A 14,889-nucleotide genomic window follows, 5' to 3' on the forward strand; every position below is an offset into this window, starting at 1 on the left:
AAAAAGAAAGTGGAAGACTGGCTTTGGTAATTAAAATTGCTGTTCTTAGTACATTTTTTAGGCTAGAATTTACAAAGATTTTAATCCAGGAAAGCAATAATGATTATATCCATCATAAACAATATTTAACATAGAATTTTACTTTCAGTAATTATATAATTGTTAAAAAATAAAACTTAAAAATTATTTACTTAGAAAATAACAGAAAAGACATGGAAGTTATTTTCGTAGAAAGAGCAGAAAGTCACTGTTATGGCAAATTTGAATGTTTTGCAGACATGTAGTGTCTGTACCAACATGAACTAAAGCATTGGCCTGGTCAGGTCACCAATTATATTGATAATCATCCATGTAAAGTTTGGCACAATTAAAGATGTTACATCTTTACCTTTATTGTGTTACAGTTGTATTATATGGGACAATTAGCCATCAAATATACATGACTTACTCATTTATGGTATATTTGGAAAAATGAAAATAAAATTCATCAGGTGAATAATTCTTTATTGATTATTTAAATTGCTATTGCATGATTTACAATGTACATACGAGAATTATCAAAATAAATTAACATCTATAAAAATGATTAAGTGCAAAACAGACAAAATTCAGGATAAAAAATGTAAGAAAATAAAATAGTTACACACCAAGTAATAGAAAATACACACCAAGTAATAGAAAATATACTATCATTTAGGGCAATATTAGTCTTTGTATCATCCGTTCACAATTCAGACAGTAAATACTAACTTTAATGTATCATGATCAGGTTTCACGGATGTACAATGTACAAGCTGATCTTGGCTTGCACTGGTCATATTGTAAAATTCAGTTGCTTCCAGTAGAGTAAATGAGCCACGTCACGACAAAACCAACATAGTGCGTTTGCGACCAGCATGGATCCAGACCAGCCTGCGCATTCGCGCAGTCTGATCAGGATCCATGCTGTTCGCTTACAAACCCTATAACAAGTAGAGAGAGATAGTGAACAGCATGATCCTGATCAGACTGCGCGGATGCGCAGGCTGTTCTGGATCCATGCTGGTCGCAAACCCATTATGTTGGTTTTGTCATGACGCGCCTCAATGGGTTTAACTACAGTGTTGGCATTAATTATGCTATTGAACACAATACTTTAACCATGTAGTTATCTCACTAACATATCTGATTAAAAAAAAAAAACATTAATAAAGAAAAAATAATAATACAAAGTAACAAATAAAGTAAACAGAAAGAAAAGCCTATATCGTAAGTTCTTAACATACATCCTTTGGAATACATTCATACATACATTCTTTAAATAAAGTGAATAAATAGTGTACATTGTATTTATATTTTCAGTAGAAAAGAAAATCAAAACAACAAAAGATGTTGAGCTTTGGTCCATAATGGAATTAATTTATTACTACATTATATCCATGATAAAGCATTGTTTAAATTCAACTTTGAAAGTTAATGTTGTTAGCAATATGTTAAATCTTTTTCTCTTTTTTTTCTCTCAGAAAATTTGAATTTTTTTAAACAACTTTCTTCTTATCTTAAATGTTTAACAAAAATTATTATCATTAACATTAAATGTTATAAAAGTTCAATAACAGGATCACTTGAAGGAAAAATATGGGTTTTATTTGGAATCTGCATCAACCAAAAAGACAGCTCCTGATTTTCATGTTTTGTTGAAACTCTCTCTAAAAGGAAAACAGAAATAACAGTAAGTAACCACATAAAATCTACCAAAATCCATTGCATCTACTTTACAACTAAACAAAATTAATATGAAATGAGGGTGATCAGAAAGTTTGATACTGTCTCTGACCTGGAACTATGACTTTGATCAGAAGAGATGTGATTAATGCATGCAAAACAACATGTCTAGAAAGTCATTTTAGCAATATTTGCAATGGTCCATCTAAAGATAGCATCTGATCAGCAGTTATGGAAGTATCATTTAAAAGTTTGTCTATTTTTAACTTAATATTTGATTCTTTTTTCATTTTATAAGTGGTTAAGAGAAAGAGATTTGTTTACAAAAAAAAAATTCAATAAACAACTCCCCAACAGACAGATGCTGTTCAAAAGACATCACCTGAGCTCAATCTAGCCACAAATCAATGTATCAGTCGAGACATCGAACATTTCAAATCTAAACAAAGTTCAGACATTTATTTTTCATGTCTACAAAATTGTTCAAGTTTTAAAACTTACATCAATAAACAGCCTTTATCAATTTGCTTTCTTGCCAGCCTGCTTCCTTTTTGCTCTTTTGTTTTGATCAAGTAACAGTTTATATTGATATTTCTCACGCAAAGCGCTTGGAAATGAGCCTAACAACCAGTCCTGGTGAGAAAACAAAACAAATACAGGATACGATTATATGGGAAACGATCATACGAGTCTAGTTCGACAACTTACTTTGTACGTATATTTAAATTAGTTAGTTTTCTTTGAAGCGAGCTTCTTTTTAGAACGAGCACCAGCTGCTGACAGGATGTTACATATGATACGTTGTGACCATTTTTCTGGTAACGTTTTAACAACCAGGTGCTAACAAGAAAAGAAAATAACTGGTGAAAGACAAGGCGAGCTATATAAAGTTGTGGCAATATATATTTTTGTTCAAGTTAAAAATATGAACAGGGTCGACAAGGAAGCAAAACTTGGGTGTACATGGAGCAGGAATGTTGATCAGGGGCGGTTTTGATAATGGAGACCAGGTAACTAGAGAGGGTTTATTACACAGAAACTAACTGCACAGAAACTACCTGGAAATGATTTATTACACAGAAACTAACTGGACTAGACTTATTACTGGGAAACAAATGGCTAGGGTGGACATTAATGGGAGCAATTAAAATATGAAAACCCAGAAGCATCTTTTCAAAAAATTTATAAGCCAATAGAGCACAAATCTTTCAATCAATAATTGAGCCGCATCACGACAAAACCAACATATTGCGTTTGCGACCAGCATGGATCCAGATCAGCCTGCACATCCGCGCAGTCTGATCAGGATCCATGCTGTTCGCTATCAGTTTCTCTACTTGTTATAGAGTTTGTAAGCGAACAGCATGGATCCTGATCAGACTGCGCAGGCTGGTCTGGATCCATGCTGGTAGCAAACCCATTACGTTGGTTTTGTCATGATGCGGCTCAATTATACATTCAGAATACCACCATTTATAGTAAGTTTTATTTAATCCTTACCATGCTAAAGATCTTAAATGTATATGGACAAAACCATTTATTATTTAAGAAAAATTTCTAAAAACAACTAGTACTACTGACTGAACTGGTCCTATCGGTTGTAACAGTTGCTGACAGCATGCAAAGAGGTTATATTTCTTTATGCATACATGAGATACAGTTGACTCTCTATAAGTCAAAAATCAAAATTTTGCCTTAGTTGAAAAATTTCTAAAGTCCCGTCAAATTTCCTTCTTTATCTTTGTACTTAAACTCCGTTTAGATCAAATTTTGACTTACTTAGACTCCTGATTAGTCGAAACGAGTTTTTGGTCCAATCAATTAAAGTCCAACATATATTCATGTAATTGAGCCGAAGAATAAAAACAGCTGACTGATCAATGGTGAGATGTTGTCACTCGGGAAGCGTACTCTGGTTCACACGTTTTATAGTTATTTTAATTGACAGCCATCAAAAGTGACATTTATCGGTATAAGGACTTAATCAGTTTTAACAGTTACATAACTAAATTAATATGTACTCCCTGTTCACGATATTAGCTACTTTCATTTTCGCCCGATGATTAATTCAAATTCTACAAGGTATTAGATATATTGTTGTTTAAATAAATGTGTTATTGTGCTTCTATAGTAATGAACTTTCATGAGTGATTATTATAAATATGTGCTTAATATTATAACTGATGAATACTGATCAACTTGATTTTCATTTATGCCATTGCTATTAAAGTTTGTGTTAATGTTTCACTATTAATATACATGTTTAAATTCTAAATAATATCTTTCTTTTCATTTATAATTTGTAGTTGTGAGTAATTAACCCTCATTTCAACGGTGATTTAACAATAACAATGATATTACTTTGAAAATTCAATCAGGCACATGTATATAAATGTACAAATGTAAATGTAATGGCAGCAGATCCCTGTTACTCAATTTCGTTTCTCTCAAAGTAAAATGTCAAGTCTCTTAAAATTTGAATTACCGAGAGTCAACTGTATTTATTTTCTGCAAATCTGTTAAATATACTTATAACTTTCCTTATGATGTAAAATTTTACTGTGGGAAAGTTAAAATTTAGACTGTAAATGAAAAGCTCTTGTCAAAGGGATTTAAGCAAAAGCCACACTTTTGATATGAAAATAGGGGGATCTAGACAATTAGTTACTAGACTTGTTAATATCCATTAAACAGGATAGATACATTTTGTGCATAGGGGTGCAATAGAGAGTGTTATCTACTTATAGATTAACTAATCACTATTAGGTATATATGCTTGACTATTACAAAATATAGCATAAATAACATATATAGAATACATGTGTGTTAAACAGAGTCAAATGTTACAGAAAACAAAGATTGGCAAACCAGTCTAGAAATCAAGTACTGCCATTGGTCAAAATAAAATTCTTGGTCAAATTCAACCAATCAGGATTGGATTTTAATCACTAACCTGCTGATAGTGTGAAATGGATTTGTCCTGCTTTGAATTTAGAACAGTCCATTCAAAGTTTAAGGGATCTTATTATCAATATATCACAACAAAACAAAATACTATTTTTTGATTGGGTTTTAGGCAGTATCAACTAAAAAGCTTCCTAAAATAAAAGATTTATCTACCAGCAATAAAGAGCCTGGCCAGAATGCTCAGATGTGCACGCTGGCCTGGCTCTATACTGATGTTAATGGCTAATCATTTAAATATCAGCAAGTGAACGGTTAGGACTGCTCTCCACTTTTTGTTATGATAACAAGGCCAAAAAACATATTGTTTGAATCACAAAAGTTGATTAAAATATTTAAACATTTCATATTTTAAAAGTACTGCATTTTTTTTTTATACCTTTCATATAAATGTATCAAAATTTTACAGTGTTCATGAGCAATATCCATATTTTATCATGACTATTATCTATGAACCAAATGTTGATAATAGATTTTATTTATACAACATAAGTGCAAGAAGCCACATTTACTACTACCAATATTTATCTCTATAAATACTGACTCGACTTTCTATAAATACTGACTTGACTTGAATTGTAAAAATATGAAAAATAAAAAGTCTAAGAACAAAGATATAAAAATAAAATCTTACAAAATCTATTGCCTTTTCCCATTTGTGCTCACACACAAAAAAAAGCAATCTGAAGTAAAAACAAATGCTAAATTTCATTCTCCAACCGCATTCCACCATTAAAATAAAAAATAAAAACATCACTTACTGTTAATGAATGAACCCAGTAACCATTGGTTACAGAACTAATTCCAACTGTGTTCAGTGCTGAACATACATAAGTCTTCGCAGACGGAATAAACATACTTGGTTTCCTTACTTTACTCATGTTACTACACACAAAGTAGGGGTTTACACACTGAAGATCAAAAATATAACAGTTTATAGAGCAATTTGATATTCAAATTTTTGTCGTTTAAAATTTGATCATGTGGGCTATGCCCACAATTTCTTTTTTTGTTTGTTTTACTGTAATTTTTCTTTTTGCTTCTACAGCTCCTTTGCCTGAGTGAATACCCTTGATATGCAAGTTTTCTATGCCGTATGCATTCTGTGTAAATAAAATAGGTACCATGTCAGAAAAGTATCAAACATGAACATTCAATTTCTACTTCCGTTTCAACAAATTTTAGTAGTTTAGTTCTTAAACAAATCATAAATGCTTGTGAAAAGTCATTTCAGACTGACAAGATAGTAAGTTTTAACATTAATATTCTATATGCTCCAATATTTTGGAATATTCTTCAAATTTTTCACTCCATACGTCGTGTCCTAAAACATTTTGTTGCACATGCAACACAAAGAGATTATCATCTACAACACAAATTTCTAATATACTACTACAGTGACATTTTAATGTTTTTTTTGTGTTTTAAAAAGCAACACCTATTAAGCTAAAACTTTCCTGGATATTCCTTTCAGATTTGCCATTAACCCTGCTGAAACCAAAGTGCTTAGACTCTACCACTAATATAGTGGTCAATCTGCAGATTAGTGCAGTCTGACTCTATTCTCAATTTTAATATTTTGATATTGAAATGCCTGTAACTTTATATGCACTGCTCAAAATTCAAATAATGGCAAATTCTTTACACATATTCAGCAGGTTACGGGTTAACCACTCTACAGTCCATCCTTTTTTTAAAGTCTTAAATGATCCACAACTGTGGGAGTTATAACCATTCCATCAAAGCATACAAGGTCCACAATGGGAAAAAGGTTTCAATCTCTTCCTTTTTTTGTTATCCTTAGTAATGCGTTGCCATGGACACGGTTACTACACATGCTTGTATTTTATTTTAATATTTTTCTTATATTTTATGATCACAACATGTGTCTTACCAGTGTATCATTTTGATACTGAAATAAATCTGTTTGTTTGTTGGATTAGGTTTTACGTCACACCAACATGGTATAGGTCATATGGCGACGTTCCAGCTTTACTGGTGGATAAAGACCACAGGTGCCCTTCAGTGCATTTTTCAAGATTGAACGGGCACCAGAGTATGCTATCTATTTAACCTATATATTAAACATATATCTACTCACCTGTACAGTAATTCCTTTGCTAGCATATTCAAAATTTAAACACTCAGATAGGTATCTCACATATGCCTGTAAAATAAATCATTATATTATCACTAGATAAGATTTTGTCTGAATGATAGCAAATATCTATTGTAAGAGATAAAATGCAAATATATGCACTGCTTATGAAAGTAACACGGAATATCATTTATCAATAAAATAGCAGATTCTTTTTCTGTCATAATGGTTTGCTTTATTTCACATTCAGACCTTTATACCGATATCAAGAACATACTTCTTTTAAGGGAAAGAATTCTATATGTTTAGTATTTCATTCTTATTCTCCTCCTGTATGACAAGTTGACAACTATGCCTTTTGAAAGTGTGTACCAGGAAATGTACATTTTTATATAAAATTGAGAAATTATAAGATACTCAAATAAATTTGTTCCTGTGACTTTTTTAAATTAATCATATACATGTATGAAGAATAAATCAATATGGACAATTAATTTATAACATTGTCTAAAGACAGATAACAAATGTGTTTATAGGATGAACAAGTTCTTTATATTACCTTACAAGCAGAGTACACGGACAACAATGGTGTAGGTGTACATCCAGCAGCTGATGCTACATTTATCACCACACCTTTCTTCTTCTCCAACATGTCTGGTAACACTATACTAGTCATCTGTTCATTTAAAAGTATATAAAATAATTATATCATTAACCCTTTCCATGCTAAATATCTTTAACAGATTTTTTCATCATTTAATCTTGATGAAACCATCATTTTAGAGAAACTAGAAATGTGTCGTCATGCCACGGATGCCCCCGCATGCAGCCAAAATTTCAGATGTTATAATATTTAGTTCCAAATTTGTTTGCACAAACTATTTTTTTCATTTTAAGTTCAAAGCCATTAAAACTATTCAATGTTAACACAAACCAGTCACTGAAACTATTCAGTGTTAACCTTTTGTAAATTGCATATTGCATATTTGTAGCCAAAACAGTGACTATATACACTTCCACAAAAGTATGAGAACTGAAACTGAAAATTCAAAATTTTTCCAACATTCAAGATAGATAACTTTGTCCAAAATCATTAAACCATGGCCAAATTCAATCTTCAACTGCTTATCCTAAAATGTATCAATATATCAAATTTGAGTTCAGTGTGTACAACCATTGGGAAGATAATGAACGAAAACTAAAAATTTCTGATTTTTTTTCAAAGTTCAAGACTGCCAAAAATCATCGAACTATGGCCAAATTTAAACTTGACCTGCGCATTCCTTTGACTTATCCATATGTCAAATATGAGTTGAATGTGTAATACTGTTGGGGAGATAATGAATGGAAACTGAAAATTTTATATTATTTTCAAAGTGTAAGGGGCATAACTCTGCCAAAAATCATCAAACCATGACCAAATTCGAACTTGACCTGCACATTCCTTTGACATATCCATATGTCAAATTTGAGTTGAATGTGTACATCTGTTGGGGAGATGATGCATGGAAACTGTTGGGGCATAATAAAAATCAAAATTTTTACTGACTGAATCGCGAACAGTGCAAACCTTGATCAGGCAGCATGCTGGTTACCATGCCAGCAGATCTTGGTCTGCACAAGTCCAAGTAGCATGGGTAGAATCTTTTGATGCCAGCAGCTTAAGGCTTAACTATCAGCCCACAGCCATAATTCTTTATAACTTTATTTATAGAACTTAATTTTGTCAGTACATTATGCGAGTGCAAATTGTAAGTCTAAACCATATTAAGATATAACTCCTAGTCCTATATTACTTGCACACTACTAAAAATAAAGCTGACCAGAACACTGACATCAAAATAGACTAGTGTGCATTAATTGCTGTTTATAGGTCAGGTAAAAAACTGACTGCTGTACTAACATTCATACTGAGATAAATAATTTAATTCATAACATGCTTCAGAATAGAAAAAATACAACTTGACAAATTACATAGCATTAAAGATAAGAAATATTATTTCACCTAATTTCTTCCAAGTAAGAAGTAAATAAAGATTTCACTTAATGACTTACCGCTGTCATAGATGTACAATTCACATGTAAAAGCTTCATGAAAAACTGAAATAATAGAAGACATAATGACATGTCAGTCTAATGCGAGATTCGAATCATTTTAAGAGATTCTAAGAAAATAAATATATGGCCTGAGGTTATAAAAGTTGAACTTTTTCTTGAGACCAATCTGTAATCTCAGGATTTTCTTTGGTCAGAGCAAATCATGTGCCAGTTTTTGACCTCTGAGTTTGAGCTTGGAAAACTGTTTTTTTATAACTTTGGAGGCTTGGACCCACTAAGAATCTTAACTTATTAAACTTAAAATAAAATTGTGATGATATGTATACTTATATAATTTTTTTTCCTGATATATTATATTTGAAAATGTTTTTATCATATCAAAAATAATCTTGAAACAATCTTAACAATTAATATACAAATGCATTGCTTTTTTGTTTGTTTAATTTTATGCTTTTCTCCAACAGTATTTCAGTCATATAGGCGGGTAGTTTCCTAACCATTGGTCCTTGAGAGTTACACCAGTACTGGATACCTTCCTCCGCGCTAAACTACCAAAGCATCTCCCGGGGATTGAACCCACACGAGAGAGGTAACTGGATTTGAAGTCATCGACTCTAGCCGCTTGACCACAAAGGCGGTTTCAAATGCATTGCAAGTTGTAGAGGATGCATGAGACTGGACAACTAAATCACTTCACATATTAGCCTCTGTCACCAGTATAGAGCTAAACCAGTCTGCATATATATGCAGTATATGCCTGACTACAAATTTTCATCTTGATATCCCAAAATTTCCATAAAATTAAACATGTACAAGTCTATTTTTCAAAAATTCACCATTTTTTAAACAATTTCTTTGCAAAATATACTTACATTATCCCTGTCTGGGACATCAAGGAAAAATTCTGGGAAATCATATGAAAGCCCCACATTGTTTACTGAAATTCAAAATATGTAAGCTCATAAAACTTAAATAACACTAATACGGTGACAGAATTTTTTAACATTGCTATCGTTTTTCAACTGAAGTGAATAAATTTACTGTGTCATAAATACATGCATGTTAACATGTAAATAATTTATTTTAACAGTTTAAAGCATTAATTTTTTTAAGAGAGCACATGTAACACATTTTTTGCCCGTAAATTATGCATAGAGCGTTTGCAACCAGCATGGATCCAGACCAGCCTGCGCATCCGCGCAGTCTGATCAGGATCCATGCTGTTCGCTATCAGTTTCTCTACTTGTAATAGGGTTGGTAGGCAACAGCATGGATCAGACTGCACGGATGCGCAGGCTGGTCTGGATCCATGCTGGTTGCAAACCCATTAAGTTGGTTTTGTTGTGACGCGGCTCATATTTGTTTTTGAGTTTTTATAATATCATACATTTTAACTGTTTATAAGCCTGTTTCCAGGAGCATAATACAGCTAGAGAGAAAACATGAAGATATAAATACAGTTGTGGCCAGTGTCAGGCCTGAACCTACAAGCACTGGGTTGATGGCGCTCACTTACACACTTTCTTTACTTGCAGCATATTTTCAATTTTTTTTTACCTTATCTAAAGAGAGGAAAAGCTCACCTAAAACACCTATATCAAGACCACGAAGCTTGTTTCTTATATCATCATAAATTGTTTCACCATTGGAATAATCTGCAGCTATAATTCTGGTCTTTACCTTCTGTGCGGATTCTGAATAAAAAAAAACAAGAGGGCCATGATGGCCCTAGATCGCTCACCTGAATTATCAAACTCATCCAAACAATTACCTAGACAAGCATTCTGACCAAGTCTCATGACAGGTGAGTCAAAAATGTGACCACTACAGTGTTGACAAGGATTATCCATATTTGAGCAGTGCGACCTAGTTTTTTACCCAGGTGACACATATTCAAACTTGACCTAGAAATCATCAAAACAAACTTTCAGACCAATTTCTAGGATACTTGGATCAAAATAGTAGCAACTAGAGTGTTAACAAGATTTTTCTATTTTTAGCTCCGGTGACCTAGTTTCACATGCGATTTCGAACTCATCCAAGCAATTACCTAGACAAACATCCTGACCAAGTTTGATGATAATTGAGTCGAAAATGTGACCACTAGAATGTTAACAAGGTTTTTCCATATTTGGGCGGTGTGACCTAGTTTTTCATCCAAGATGACCCATGTTCGATCTTGACTTAGAAATCATCAAAACAAACTTTCAGACCAATTAACAGAATATTTGGATCACAACAGTAGCCACTAGAGTGTTAACAAGATTTTTTCTATTTTTAGCTCCTGTGACCTAGTTTTTTCATCCGAAATGTCCCATGTTCGATTTATTCCCAGCAATGACCTAGACAAGTTTCCTGACCAAGTTTGATGACAATTGAGTCAAAATTGTGACCACTAGAGTGTTAACAAGGTTTTTCTATTTTTAGCTCCTGTGACCTAGTTTTTTCATCCGAGATGACCCATGTTCGAACTCATCCGAGCTATCACCTAGACAAGCATCTTGATCAAGTTTGATGATGATTGATGCAAAATGTGACCGCTAAAGTGTTAACAAGGTTTTTCTTATTTTTAGCTCTGGTGACCTAGTTTTTCATCCGAGATGACCCATGTTCGAACTCATCCAAGCTATCAACTAGATAAGCATCCTGACCAAGTTTGGGTGACCTAGTTTTTCATCCGAGATGACCCATATTCGAACTCATCCGAGCTATTATCTAAACAAGCATCCTGACAAAGTTTGATGATGATTGGGTCAAAAATGTGACCACTAGAGTGTTCACAAGGTTTTTCTATTTTTAGCTCCTGTGACCTAGTTTTTCATCAGAGATGACCCATGTTCGAACTCATCCAAGCAATTGACTAGACAAGCATTCTGACCAAGTTTGATGATGATTGGTTCAAAAATGTGACCACTAGAGTGTTCACAAGGTTTTTCTATTTATAGCTCCTGTGACCTACTTTTTCATCCGAGATGACCCATGTTCGAACTCATCCAAGCTATCACCTAGACAAACATCCTGACCAAGTTTGATGATGATTGGGTCAAAAATGTGACCTCTAGAGTGTTCACAAGGTTTTTCTATTTTTAGCTCTTGTGACCTAGTTTTTCATCCGAGATGACCCATGTTCGAACTCATCCGAGCTTTCAACTAGATAAGCATCCTGACCAAGTTTGATGATGATTGAGGCAAAAATGCGACCGCTAGAGTGTTCACAAGCAATTGTGGACGGCCGGACGGACGACGGACGACGGACGACGGACATTCACCGATCCTAAAAGCTCACCCTGAGCAAGCTCAGGTGAGCTAAAAAAAAAAATAAGAAAAAAAATAATATGAAAAAACAACCATTCATATAGCAAAAGTTCTTGCAGTCAAATGAAATCAAGCATATCTGATAATACACTATACAGTCAATAATGTGCTTACTTCCATCACCAGTTAGCGTTTTTTTTTAAAAAACACAATTTTGGCCATATCTCAGCAGGTTGTCAACCTAACAGGCTTTTCTTGATAACTAACCAGTAGTTACTACATGTACCAATATCTCCACATGTGACTGAATACTAATCAGACATGATTTCTGAATCAGTGTTTAAGAGACAAATGACCATTAGACAAATTGTCATACAGAAATTCACCCCCTCAACGATTTCAAATATTTCTCTTACATCAAAAGTTTGAATATTAAGGGTAATGAAGTGCAATGAAAATCTTATTTAACTTTACAAGTTAACAAACTTTCTTAGCTTGGATTTTTAACACCTATAACTAAAGTGCTATTTTTTATAAAAGATATTATTCAAACTTTCTCTAAAATAAATCCAACCAGATTATAATGAAATAAACTGTTTAATATTACCTATTTCAGCTGCAACTTGTTCAAGTTTGGATTGTGTTCTACTGATGAGTACAATATTAATACCATAAGAAGCCAGTTGTATAGCATATTCCTTGCCTATACCATCAGTTGCCCCAGTAACAACTGCAAAATTTACAAAACATCATTTAAGCATTTGTATTTGATGATGCAAAATTTCAGTGGATAAAAAAAACCCAAAAAACCCTGATGAAGTGTATTTAGAATGGAAGTTGTGTTCAGTCTTGGTAAAAAACCCAAACCCAACTGGTCCATTACCGATTTTATGTGCAGGTGCCAAAACATGATCATTTCTATGCAACAAACAATGTACAAGTAATAGAAAGAGCCTCACATAAACTTTTAACAAGTTCTTCAAAACAGAAAAGCAAAAAACACAGGGAAATACTGATAAGACAGTAAAAGACCTTAATTCAACACCATCATTTAATTCTGTTAAAAAAAAGTAACGGCAATGTTAACACTGACATTCTGTAATAATTTTTTCCTGAATACATTGATGGGATCTTAAACATTTAGTGTACATCAACCCAAAATTATATCAGGATACACATCTGAAATATTCAGTTAACAAATTTATTAGCAATTCCAAATTCGGAAAGGTTCAATACAATTATTCTTAATAGTTTAAATTTAATTCGGATATAAAGCTGCATTCAAATAAATGCTTTCTTATCATTGATATTTAGTGTACTTTGACCCGGAAATTGAAGCACGCACTGACCTGCCCACTCTCCCTTCTTGCGTAGATACGGCCCGATTCCTGCATATTTTGACAAAACGAAAGTATGCAGTGCTTTAAAAACTGATAAGCATAACCTCAATGCGACATATGAAACTGACACTGCTCCAGCAACTGCTAAGTACTCTGTAGCACCACCCAAAATTGTTCTCACGCTGTCTGCCATTTTGACGCTTTCAAAGGTCAAGGTTTCAAAAGAAAGAACAAAAGATATTCCTCGTACTCATTCCGGACAAAAAGGTTTTAGGTCAGACATATATATTGATTTTCTTGATTTGCAATGCTAATCCTACCTTAGAATTCAGTTTTCTTGCTAAAGAGATGATTTTTCTAGAAGAATAAAATGCCTGACACAGAATATGATCTTGTTATATGGGGTAGCAAGATCTAACCAATAGCAATACATCCTTTGCATGGACATGTACAATATGTGATGAATCAAATCTTTCGAATATTTCAAGCATCCTCTCAATCTCATCACATAACAGCTTCTCACCTCTAGTAGATGAAAATACAGATACACCTAGCTCTATAAATCCCAAAAATCCAAAACAAAAACAAATTGATTATGTATCCAAACTGAAAATTATATGCATAAACTGCCAGTCAATAGTCAACAAAAAACATGAATTTCAAAATTTATTAATAGATCAAAACCCAGATATTGTTACAGCCACAGAGTCATGGCTAAATAAAGAACACTATAACAGTGAAATTTTCCCACCTGAACTCGGCTACACAGTTTTTCGCCGTGACAGACTCAAAGGTAAGGGCGGTGGAGTGTTTATCCTTGTTAAAAACAACCTCCTACCAAGTGAACAACCAAAACTGAACACCGATTGTGAAATAATATGGATAAAAATAGAAATCAAAGGTAGTAAGTCACTCTTTCTGGCATCTTATTACAAACCACACGAACTTGATATGAAATAGTATCTTAGAATTTGAAAAATCCCTTGAACTTGTGCGTAACTTAAAAGGTACAAAGTTAATCCTTGGCGATTTTAACCTCCCAAAATTAAATTGGGACTCTGAACATACACCATATTTTAAAGAAGGCTTAAACACAAGTCCTGTGTATGATAAATTCCCTGAACATCATTGATGATCATAACCTCGTACAAATGGTCAATGAAAGTACACGAAATGACAATATTCTTGATCTATTGCTCATTTCAAACCACACTCTTGTTAACAATGTCAAGGTCATACCTGGCATATCAGATCATGACATCATATCCACAGAAATATCTTCTAGGCCTACCCTCCTCAAACAAAAAACCTCGTACTTGCACCTTGTATAAAAAGGCAAAATGGACTGAGTTGAAAACCTTCATTAAAACCTCAACATCTGAAATACTTCAAAAAGCTGAATCTTTTGTCTGTTGAAGAACTTTGGTCGCAGTTCAAACACACACTTGAGGATGGCATATCAAAAAATTC

The 14,889-nt window shown here is 33.2% G+C and overlaps 1 protein-coding gene across 2 annotated transcripts; it reads right to left on the bottom strand.

The window, feature by feature from the left end:
- Window positions 1–487: 487 nt before the first annotated feature.
- On the bottom strand, window positions 488–13,645 carry LOC132721491 (very-long-chain 3-oxoacyl-CoA reductase-like). Of its 2 annotated transcripts, none has more exons than XM_060705803.1 (10): window positions 13,429–13,645; window positions 12,687–12,809; window positions 10,408–10,518; window positions 9,697–9,761; window positions 8,822–8,866; window positions 7,326–7,442; window positions 6,770–6,835; window positions 5,430–5,579; window positions 2,206–2,337; window positions 488–1,688 (listed from the first exon to the last, which is right to left on the bottom strand). In XM_060705803.1, exons 1-9 carry the CDS (start codon window positions 13,610–13,612, stop codon window positions 2,224–2,226), a joined length of 975 nt encoding a protein of 324 aa, XP_060561786.1. In that variant the 5' UTR covers window positions 13,613–13,645; the 3' UTR covers window positions 488–1,688; window positions 2,206–2,223. The 2 variants fall into 2 exon arrangements, with proteins under 2 accessions (XP_060561786.1, XP_060561787.1); XM_060705804.1 differs by lacking the exon at window positions 2,206–2,337 and adding an exon at window positions 2,413–2,544.
- Between the last annotated feature and the right edge of the window lie 1,244 nt (window positions 13,646–14,889).

This window comes from Ruditapes philippinarum, unplaced genomic scaffold (assembly GCF_026571515.1).
Source record: "Ruditapes philippinarum isolate M1 unplaced genomic scaffold, ASM2657151v2 ctg3247_1_1_1_1, whole genome shotgun sequence".
Lineage (NCBI taxonomy): Eukaryota > Metazoa > Mollusca > Bivalvia > Venerida > Veneridae > Ruditapes > Ruditapes philippinarum.

Coding starts and splice junctions, on each gene's coding strand:
- LOC132721491 (XM_060705803.1), bottom strand. CDS start 13,612: ATGGCAGACAGCGTGAGAACAATTTTGGGTGGTGCTACAGAGTACTTA. Junction 8,867..9,696: donor ATGTCCCAGACAGGGATAAT/GTAAGTATATTT, acceptor CTATTATTTCAG/TTTTTCATGAAGCTTTTACA. Junction 5,580..6,769: donor GCAAAGGAATTACTGTACAG/GTGAGTAGATAT, acceptor TTTGATCTTCAG/TGTGTAAACCCCTACTTTGT.